Source organism: Calidris pugnax, unplaced genomic scaffold, assembly GCF_001431845.1.
Source record: "Calidris pugnax isolate Ruff unplaced genomic scaffold, ASM143184v1 scaffold61, whole genome shotgun sequence".
In the NCBI taxonomy this organism is placed as follows: domain Eukaryota; kingdom Metazoa; phylum Chordata; class Aves; order Charadriiformes; family Scolopacidae; genus Calidris; species Calidris pugnax.
The window spans coordinates 793,668-804,860 of record NW_015090945.1 but is presented as its reverse complement, the minus strand read 5'-3'; the positions used below and the strand labels follow the sequence as shown (position 1 = coordinate 804,860).

General features: G+C 43.8%; 1 protein-coding gene across 2 annotated transcripts; it reads left to right on the top strand.

The window, feature by feature from the left end:
• The first annotated feature begins 1,123 nt into the window (after window positions 1-1,123).
• Window positions 1,124-9,840, top strand: RPL7 (ribosomal protein L7). Of its 2 annotated transcripts, XM_014951917.1 has the most exons (6): window positions 1,124-1,277; window positions 2,236-2,402; window positions 4,266-4,403; window positions 4,677-4,786; window positions 5,616-5,826; window positions 9,776-9,840. In XM_014951917.1, exons 1-5 carry the CDS (start codon window positions 1,236-1,238, stop codon window positions 5,822-5,824), a joined length of 666 nt encoding a protein of 221 aa, XP_014807403.1. In that variant the 5' UTR covers window positions 1,124-1,235; the 3' UTR covers window positions 5,825-5,826; window positions 9,776-9,840. The 2 variants fall into 2 exon arrangements, with proteins under 2 accessions (XP_014807403.1, XP_014807404.1); XM_014951918.1 differs by lacking the exons at window positions 1,124-1,277; window positions 2,236-2,402 and adding an exon at window positions 3,261-3,460.
• The last annotated feature ends 1,353 nt before the right edge of the window (window positions 9,841-11,193 follow it).

The window sequence follows — 11,193 nt, the reverse complement described above, 5'->3', positions numbered from 1 at the left end:
GCGGGAGGATGGACGGGGCCCAGCGCGGCCGGGCTGCAGCCGCCGCCGCTCCCGTCCCTTCCGCCGGCGGCCGGTGGTGCCCCGGCGGCTCTCGGTGAGGCGGGGGGGGGAGAGATGGCCCCCGAGCGCTGCCTCCGTTGGTGAGGGGGCCGGCGTGGCAGTGTGGAGTAGGGAGGCGGGAGTAGGGAGCGGTGGCCTGCGCCTTCGGGCTGGAGCTGGCCCCGATGGCTCCATTAACGCTGGTCTTAGGGGTTCTGTCGCGTCCAAGAGCTTAAAATCTGAGTAAGTTTCAAGTCCTGCGAAATAAATCTTGGATTCTGCCGCGCTGGTTTCGCTCTTAAAGCGCCCGTTGGAAAGTTTAATTATTGAAGTTCCATCTAAACGCGAGGAGGAACTTTGCTGTGAGGATGGCAGAGCCCTGGCAGAGGCTGCCCAGAGAGGTGGTGGAGTCTCCTTCTCTGGAGACATTCAAACCCACCTGGACACGTTCCTGTGCGACCTGCTGTGGTTTGCAATGGCATTTTTCGTGTGTAACTTTAATGCCTGGGGTCTTCTTATCAGCTAAAAGAGTTGTGTTTGGTTTTTTTTCCTCTTTAGAGCAAAGAAGGTGCCGTCGGTACCGGAAAGCCTGCTGAAGAAGCGGCAGGCTTACGCAGCTATGAAAGCCAAACGTCAGAAGAAGATACTGGCTATAAAAAAGGTGGGTGTTCCATGATTCCTTAACTTGAATCGCTCGTCTGTGGCAATAGGAGCTTCTGCTGCCGATGTAATGCAGTACAGGAGTTTACAGTGTTTAGGTCTAGTACATTGATTTGTTTTTTAATGGTTTGGACTAAAGTGTGCTGGGGGGGCGATAACAAACCAATTCTGGGCAGAGAAAGGGTCAGGTGAACAGTTTTCTGTAAGATTAAAGTCAGTCTTCTACAAGGCAAGAAGTTACATCTTCTGTGGGGTAAGCTTGCTGCATGATGACGTTGTTCAACATTGAGCTGCGTTGCTGTGAAATAGTTTTCCATATTCTGTAGAATATCACTGAGAGTGATTCTAAACTCCATGTTTTGGGTCCCTAATACACACTGCTGTGGTTTGCAATGGCATTTTTCGTGTGTAACTTTAATGCCTGGGGTCTTCTTATCAGCTAAAAGAGTTGTGTTTGGTTTTTTTTCCTCTTTAGAGCAAAGAAGGTGCCGTCGGTACCGGAAAGCCTGCTGAAGAAGCGGCAGGCTTACGCAGCTATGAAAGCCAAACGTCAGAAGAAGATACTGGCTATAAAAAAGGTGGGTGTTCCATGATTCCTTAACTTGAATCGCTCGTCTGTGGCAATAGGAGCTTCTGCTGCCGATGTAATGCAGTACAGGAGTTTACAGTGTTTAGGTCTAGTACATTGATTTGTTTTTTAATGGTTTGGACTAAAGTGTGCTGGGGGGGCGATAACAAACCAATTCTGGGCAGAGAAAGGGTCAGGTGAACAGTTTTCTGTAAGATTAAAGTCAGTCTTCTACAAGGCAAGAAGTTACATCTTCTGTGGGGTAAGCTTGCTGCATGATGACGTTGTTCAACATTGAGCTGTGTTGCTGTAAAACAGTCTTCAAGGTTCTGTTGAATATCACTGAGGGTGATTCTGAACTCCGTGTTTTGGGCCCCTAATACACAAAAAGAGAGATTGAGGGGCTGGAGCGGGTCCAGAGAAGGGCAGTGGAGCTGGTGAGGGGTCTGGAGCACAAGTCTTGTGAGGAGCGGCTGAGGGAGCTGGGGGTGTTCAGCCTGGAGAAAAGGAGGCTGAGGGGAGACCTTCTCGCTCTTTCCAACTCCCTGAAAGGAGGGGGTAGCCAGGGGAGGTCGGTCTCTTCTCCCAAGGAACAGGCCATGGCATGAGAGGAAACGGCCTCAAGTTGCACCAGGGGAGGTTCAGATTGGAGATTAGGAACAATTTTGACACGGAAAGGGTTTTTAAGCATTGGGGTGGGCTTCCCAGGGCAGTGGTGGAGTCACCATCCCTGGAGGTAGCACTTAAACACATGGTTTAGTGATGGTTTTTATCAGAGTTGGGTTGATGGTTGGACTTGATGATCTGGAAGGTCCCTTCCAACCCAGGAAGTTCTATGGTTCTGCATTGACAGATGTTCCTACCCTCTGTGTTATTTATGGGAAGCTTTAGAACATGCTGCGTTATTTGAAGGTGATCCATATGCGTTAAAAGGCTTAAACTAAATCTTCATGTTGCATTGGTTTCAGCACCGTAAGGCACAGCGCAAGCTCATCTACGCCCGAGCCCAAGCCTACCACAAGGAGTACAGGCACATGTACAGGCAGGAGATCCGCATGGCCAGGATGGCCCGGAAAGCTGGCAACTACTACGTTCCAGCAGAACCCAAACTGGCGTTTGTGATCAGGATAAGAGGGTAAGACTGAGTGCAGATGTCAACAATTTTACGTTCAAAAGCAATGAAATTGCTTTTCCTGTTTCCTTTCTAGATTTAAGTATGTAAATAAGATCAAGCGTTCCTCAGGTGGCTTGGGATGAAGTTGGTGGTGATGTTGTTCATGAACAACATCATGTGCATGATTTAACATAGCTTATTTATGGGTAAGCTTGCTGCATGATGACGTTGTTCAACATTGAGCTGTGTTGCTGTAAAACAGTCTTCAAGGTTCTGTTGAATATCACTGAGGGTGATTCTGAACTCCGTGTTTTGGGCCCCTAATACACAAAAAGAGAGATTGAGGGGCTGGAGCGGGTCCAGAGAAGGGCAGTGGAGCTGGTGAGGGGTCTGGAGCACAAGTCTTGTGAGGAGCGGCTGAGGGAGCTGGGGGTGTTCAGCCTGGAGAAAAGGAGGCTGAGGGGAGACCTTCTCGCTCTTTCCAACTCCCTGAAAGGAGGGGGTAGCCAGGGGAGGTCGGTCTCTTCTCCCAAGGAACAGGCCATGGCATGAGAGGAAACGGCCTCAAGTTGCACCAGGGGAGGTTCAGATTGGAGATTAGGAACAATTTTGACACGGAAAGGGTTTTTAAGCATTGGGGTGGGCTTCCCAGGGCAGTGGTGGAGTCACCATCCCTGGAGGTAGCACTTAAACACATGGTTTAGTGATGGTTTTTATCAGAGTTGGGTTGATGGTTGGACTTGATGATCTGGAAGGTCCCTTCCAACCCAGGAAGTTCTATGGTTCTGCATTGACAGATGTTCCTACCCTCTGTGTTATTTATGGGAAGCTTTAGAACATGCTGCGTTATTTGAAGGTGATCCATATGCGTTAAAAGGCTTAAACTAAATCTTCATGTTGCATTGGTTTCAGCACCGTAAGGCACAGCGCAAGCTCATCTACGCCCGAGCCCAAGCCTACCACAAGGAGTACAGGCACATGTACAGGCAGGAGATCCGCATGGCCAGGATGGCCCGGAAAGCTGGCAACTACTACGTTCCAGCAGAACCCAAATTGGCATTTGTGATCAGGATAAGAGGGTAAGACAGAGTACAGACATCAACAATTTTACGTTCAAAAGCACTGAAATTGCCTTTCCTGTTTCCTTTCTAGATTTAATATGTAAATAAGATCAAGCATTCCTCTGGTGGCTTGGGAAGAAGTTGGCAGTGATGATGTTGATCATGAACAAGATCATGTGCATAATTTAATGTAGCTTATATAGGTTTATTTATTAAATAAGATCAAGCGTTCCTCAGGTGGCTTGGGATGAAGTTGGTGGTGATGTTGTTCATGAACAACATCATGTGCATGATTTAACATAGCTTATTTATGTATTGTATGCATTATTATGTATTATAATGTAGCTTATTTAATGTAGGACTAAATAATTTTGCTGGCTGTGCCTACTGTCTTTAGGAATCCCTGATTCTTAAGAAGGTGGCAAGGCTACAAATCCGTGCAGACACTTCTGTTTCACCTTAATCTCAATAAAATTGCACACTGGTATTACCTGACTTTCAACTAAGCTTTGTTTGACGTGTTTGCTTAACTCTCCTTTGGTAAAATGTTATAAACAACTAACAAAAGGTGTGATTGGAAGAATTATGTTGAGAAGAGCACGGGGATAGTTCTGAATTGTTTTCACATAATACTTATTTCAGTTCTTTTAATGGAAATAATCAGTTTTAATATTGAAATATACAGTAAATTATTAAGCTTGTTTTCTGTACTTGGTAAAATAATGTGTTTCATATGGGAACAATAGTATTGTGGGGTTTTTTTAACCTGATGCTGAGTGTTCTGGGCTGTGGCTAGCTGAGGCTGTCTCCCTGTGTTCTCTAGTACCAACGGCGTCAGCCCCAAGGTGCGCAAGGTGCTGCAGCTCCTCCGCCTGCGTCAGATCTTCAACGGCACCTTTGTCAAACTCAACAAAGCTTCCATCAACATGTTGCGGATTGTGGAACCCTACATCGCCTGGGGGTGAGTGGAACAGCCACTTTTATCAAATGGGGGTGAAAATGTTGAGTGCATTTTGTTACACTGGCCTTACAGGTTCCCCTTGTGTTCAAAATGTTTATCCATCTTTGTGCTTTCCTTGCTTTGAATTGAAAACACGGTGAAGGCAGCGCTTTAAAAGGCGATACTATCTTAAATTGTTTGTTATGGAAGTTTCTTTTGGGGACTTTAACTTGGAATGTGGCTTGCAGAGACTAATAATTTTATTTTGTCTTTTTTTTTACTTGCCTGTTCTAGTTACCCCAACCTGAAGTCTGTGCACGAGCTGATCTACAAGCGCGGTTACGGCAAGATCAACAAGCAGCGCATTGCTCTTACTGATAATTCCCTGATTCAGAAGTGCCTTGGTAAATACTGCTTCACTGCAAACAAAACAAGAAACCAACTTGGTGCATTTGGATGATTCTCACTAAGCTGGACAACTGTATTTGTCTCTGAATAGTAGTAGTGACTGGTTATTAATTTCTACTTCTGCCTTAATAGCTTAACACAAAGCAGGCTGGAAGTAACTTGCATTATAAAGCATTAAAACCCAGTGGAAAGAGTCAAATGGGAGCATTTTAAATTTGTCATTTTAATTGTAAACTCCTTGACCTTTTAATAGGTCAGTAGATCTTTCAGTAATGAAAAGGTGCTGGGACAGGAAAGAAGCTTACCATACATGGTTTTAAACTTCCTTTCAGAGGAAGTAGTAGTTAGTAAAAGCTTTTAGTGTATTTAGTAAAACCAAAGTGTGGTGGTCGGCTGTCAGGAGATACACTGCTGGAGGAGGCTTCTTCTTGTCCAGTCAGAACAGCACAATACAGTGAATTTCCTACACATAACTTGGTTTTAAGCACGTGTAGCCTAGCTTTTCTTCAAAGAACACAGTCTATTTCCTAAGATTCACTATGTGGGGGTTGTTTTTTGGTGTTTCTTATTGCTGGCTACAAATATTCAACAGTCCAAACACGCTTCTCGCCAAATGTAACAACTAAATACTGATGAGTTAGCTGCAACTGATCTGTTTTAATTGAAAAAGACAGTCATTGACTATTGTGACAGAGCGGGTGCTTTCTGGCTTCCTGCAGTTTATCAAAATTAGTGTGTATGACAACAATGACGTGATAATTTTTAGCTTGTGGTTGACCAGTGGCTCTGTAGCCCTTCTGAAAGCAGTGTTTCTGCCTTTTTTAGGAAAGCTTGGCATCATCTGCATGGAAGACGTGATCCATGAGATTTACACCGTTGGCAAGAACTTCAAAGTTGTCAACAACTTCCTCTGGCCCTTCAAGTTGTCCTCTCCTCGGGGTGGGATGAAGAAGAAGACGATCCACTTCGTGGAAGGTGGGGACGCTGGTAACAGAGAAGATCAGATCAACAGGCTCATCAGGAGAATGAACTAATGGTGAGATACTGCCAATGGTTAATCCTTGACACTGCTCAGTCTCTGCTGTGGAGGCTGCTGCTGTTATTGATTGAAATTAATCTTTAATATAGATCTACTCATGCTTGGGTGATACCTACAATATAAAGCTACTTGGATAGTACAGTGTTCCAGTCTTATTTTTAAAGTCTAACTAAAGCTTAAACATTTGTGAAGAAATCTTAATTATAACTAATATAATTAGGAAGTATAAACTTTACTGATAACTTTCATTTACCAATAACTTGTTTCAAAACCTTATTTGGGTTTTATGATGAGAAGACTTGAGACCTCAGCTAAAATTTTCAGCCCTCATAATCTCAATATGATCAAAGTCTTGCGATTGCAAGTACAGTGTTTTTTTCAGATTGTCTGATTTCTGCTATAAAGCCCTATTTAGGAATGAAATTATCAATTTAGACCATTTTAATGTTAACATGCCCAAGGTGGTAATTCTGAGAGACTTATTTGCCCATTTGAATAGTCCATCCTTTAGAAATGGGAAAGTTTATTAATACTTTACACAGTTTGACATTTGAGGCCTGAAGTCAGTATCTAGTCCAAACAATCCATCTTAATCATCTGGCATAGTTACTCTGCTGTTCCTGCTTTGAGGAGAAGGCTCTACCATTCAAAGCCAAGAATTTTTTCTGAGTTCTAGTACTTCTCGCTGCATTTCCCACCTTTTTTACACGCTGAACTAGCACTGGTGTTGCCATATCTTCTCAAGTGAGGGTAAATGCCATTTTTGGTATGACAAACATGCTGGAATTTAGAAAACTTAATTGTGTTAGGGTGCTTGGAAAGAATAATAGGTAAAGACCTGATTTTCACAGAATGACATGGGGTTGGAAGGGACCTCTGGAGATCACCCAGTCCAACCCCCTGCCAGAGCAGGGTCACCCAGAGCAGGTCCCACAGGAACGTGTCCAGGTGGGTTTGAATGTCTCCAGAGAAGGAGACTCCACCACCTCTCTGGGCAGCCTCTGCCAGGGCTCTGCCATCCTCACAGGAAAGAAGTTCCTCCTCATGTTTAGATGGAACTTCGTATATTCAAGTTTGTGCCCATTCCCTCTTGTCCTGTCCCTGGGCCCCACTGAAAAAAGCCTGGCCCCATCCTCCTGACACCCACCCTTTCAGTATTTATAGGTGTTGATCAGATCCCCCCTCAGCCTTCTCTTCTCCAGAATAAAAAGACTCAAGTCCCTCAGCCTCTCCTCATCAGAGAGATGTTCTAGGCCCCTAATTGCCCAAACTGATTCCTCCAAAGACAAGAAGGCTTTTTGGGTTGATTTGGTTTTGATTTTTTTTGTTTGCTTTATTGATTTGATTTGGTTTGTGTCAGTTGTGATGGTTTTTTTGGGGTGGGTTTTTTTTAAGAGATCAGATGCGCAGTTTATATAGGAATTTCTAACTTTTAGAGGGTTGGTTCATAAAAACATAGTGGGTAATGATGTGACTTCACGGCTTAAAGCAGGTGCAGTTGCTGTTTGGATGAGTTCTCAGAAATTAAACTTTCTGAAGGGAGGGAAGTCTTTTTTCTTTATTTGTTAAGCCTTGTAAAAATGAGTTTTTAGCCACAAGGCGTAGTAAGTTGAGGCCACTAAGGTCTCCTCTCGGTCCAAGGAGCTAGAGGAGACCTATGAAATATCTTTCCATTTGACTGACAACTTTTTTTGCTTGAAGCTCAGCTGTAGGCTTTTCTTCTTCAGGTTCTGCTCCCCCAAAACTTCTTGGATGTTGCTTTGCTGTCTCCACCCGTGAAGCAGCAGAGTTTAAAGCCCTGGTTACGTGACAGCTGGAAACCCATGCTTTGGGAAATAGGGTGTTCTCCTAAAGCTTTTTAGCTCAACTATGGGCAGAAGGGGTTAACTTCCAGAAGCAGGACTGCTGTGTTGTTTGATGGCTGGGGTGATGTGCTGTTACTCATACTAGCATTCTTGTAGAAATTTTGCTGCTGGTGACACAAACTGTCACAAGTTCACTACTGGCAGATGTTCCCCTTAAGTTGGTACATGAGGCTTTGTAACCAGGATTAAACAAAACTCCTTTTGCTTTATGCTCCAAGCTGGTTTCTGAGCATAAGATGGAAACTGCTTTTTTTTTAACTGAAAACTGGCAGCTTCTCTGTCAATGTAGATCCTTTCTCTTCCCTCTTCAGTGATAAACACCAGTGTGTGCTGGTGCTCTTTTGAGTTTTCAGGAGCCTTCCTGCAGGAGGGAAGGTTCTAGTCCCCTGTTGCAGTGGCTGTAAATGCCTGTGAGGAGTGCTGTATTGGCAGAGAGATGAGGAGTATTCAGCTGGTTGCTCATGTTTTTTGTGGGACTTCTAGCTCAGCGTCCCCTCTGAGCCTTCCTGCAGGAGGGAAGGTTCTAGTCACAGAATCACAGATTGGAAGGGACCTTAAAGATCATCTTGTCCAACCGTCACCCTAACTGACAAAAATAGACACCCACACAACAAACAAGGAGCATCATCACTAAACCATACCTCCCAGCACCACATCAACCTGTCTTTTGAACACCTCCAGGGATGGGGCCTCAACCACCTCCCTGGGCAGCCCATTCCAAGGGCTGAGAACCCTTTCAGTGAAAAAATGTTTCCTAATATCCAGCCTGAACCTCCCCTGGTGCAACTTGAGGCCATTTCCTCTAGTCCTGTCGCCTGTGACTTGAGAGAAGAGACCGACCCCCACCTCTCTACGCCCTCCTTTCAGGGAGGTCCATGGAGCGAGAAGGTCTCCCCTCAGCCTCCTCTTCTCCAGGCTGAACCCCCCCAGCTCCCTCAGCCTCTCCTCATAAGACTTGTAGCAGTGATCAGGGCTTTACTCCACCCTCTCTACACCCTCCTTTCAGGGAGTTGGAGAGAGCGAGAAGGTCTCCCCTCAGCCTCCTCTTCTCCAGGCTGAACACCCCCAGCTCCCTCAGCCTCTCCTCATAACACTTGTAGCAGTGATCGGGGCTTTACTCCATCTTTCAATTTAGGAAGTGACCTTGCAGGTTTTTATTTTATGCTTAGAGGCAGTTAATTACTGTGCTTGGACTCCAAACACACCTCCGGTGTAAAGCTAAGATAACAGATTCTCATCTGCTGCACTTTCTATTCCTGCTGGTTTTCTGCTGTTCTGAATAGAGTGCATGTTTTAAAACACAAGTAACCTACGAGTGGAAAATAGAAGAATGTTCTAGTTCCTGTGAGGTTATGGCCAACAAGAGCAGTAGGTTCATATGAGATATTGGCAGTACTCCTGAGTGCTGCCATTCTGAAGGGCCACGCAGCTGAAGATGAGTATTGATTCCTCTTCCCCATATCTACATGGTTTCTTGCCATTTGTCTTTATTTCTTAATACTTAAGTGGTAATCTCAAATAAATTTTGAAAAAATAAAGACTTCCAGTCCCGATTCCTTCATATAAATTGGGGGAAAAGAGCGTAATACCTGATACTGAATTTTGACAGTCCAATATTGGCAAGGTACTGAATTTCATTAGTGCTCAAGCAAATTTTAGAGGAGCCAGTCTCCAGTCTTTTTGCTTTCACTTTTGTAAACAGTCCCTGAAATGTGCTGAAAAGAAGAGTTCCTGCAGCAAAAATGAGAATAGGCACAATAGCTCAGCATTTAGTGAAATACCGAGTTTCCCCTGGTACACTTTTAGACAAATAGGAAAAATAGGTAGCAATAGTTCAAGGTGGAAATGTTTATCCTGTTGGTTCTGGCACTTGAAATCTGTGTTTTGTGTGAAGAGATGTTAATACAGGTGTTAATTACTGTGTGCAAGACTACTGAAGTCTTAAATCCCATGAAATAAAACACTAGTATTTGCAGCCCAAATGATAAACTGTAGAAATATATTAATTATTTTGGGTGGCCAAAGTAGTTTCAGATCTACTTGTGTCTAATTGTACCTTTTTTTTCTTTTCCTCCTTTCAGATTCAGAGGCCCAGCTGCAGTCTCTCAAACTCTGGTCGGGTAATAAAACCATCTTGCACAAAACAGTGTGTCGTCTCGACTGGTCTCTTTTTCTGGTCCTCATTTCTGGACTTTAGTTTAATTTAACAGCAATGCAAGTTTATTAAAGCATGTCAAAAGCTAGTTTTGTTTTTAAATAACTCGGGGGAGTTAATGATACGATGGCTTAATGGAAAATAGTTGTGTGCTTTTGTGTGTTGGTGGGTGAGGACATCGGCAAAAGAGCCCAGTGTCAGATTGGTCAGTGTTTCCAGACAAACAACTGAGTTCTGAAACCTGAAGTGACAATTCCTCTATCACAAATCAAGCTCCAGAATCTAGTAACTTGAGTTTCTTGTGTCTAAATACGGAGGTACCAACACCTTTGCCCATTTAAGCTGATAACTGCACGAAATCAGAAGAGCTTAGTTCAGTGGAAGCAATTAGACTATGGATCCATCAGTGCTTGAAAAGGGTTTAATGAGTGGATGAGGTGAAAACCATCTTTGTGAAGTGATAAGCAGTATGATTTACAAGGAGAAAAACCCCCTATTTTCATAAAGTTGCTGGATGAAGGGGAAAAAATTCCGACAGTGAAAATTACAAGCATTTTTCACTATTAATGGAAAACCTCATTTCTTTTCTTGATCTTGTAAGAGTACAGTCAGACTCCTTTCAGCTTAAAACCACCAACAGGCAATGAAATTCAGGTATTGGGGGACGTACCTGAGGAAAGAGTTGTTGATACTTAGGTAACATCGTTTGTTTCTTTCCATTGATAAAGTTCTTGCATTACTTTGCTACAAGTTTTTCAGCTTTTTCCCTATTCTAGTATATTCTTAAAAGCATATAGTGTATCACGAAACCATACAAATGGATAGCAAACTTTGTATGACAGGTCTAGCCAATAAAAGATTAAGTTAATGAGTGCTTATTAGGACCTCGTTTGTCTGATAAGAAGGCCCCAAAGGTCCTGAATTTTGTTTAAATATATGCAGTGAAGTGTTAGCGAGGAGAAAGTTAATTTGGGTTCTCCTGGTGCTTGAGCAGCTCGTTTGTCTTACCTGCCTCTGAGGTGCACTCTCGGATGGCAGCTGCAGCATGTTACTACCTGGTGTGGGAGCTAATATTGAAGTGTGTTTTGGGCAGTAATCCTGTGTAATGGGTCACCTTCTCGACCAGCATCGCTCCCAGGATTTATGATTGTAGGCGATTGCAGAAACAGCTCGTGATCCCACAGTCAGGGTCAGAACTTGCCCTGGAAATGAGGCACGATCCACTTAACTCGATGCATGAATAAGTACTTTCTGGAGCATTTATGAGGCAATTCCAGTTAAAAATGTAGCCGATGAAGACAATCGGGTCCCTAAACAATAAATAACGCAGATCCTTTGTCAACA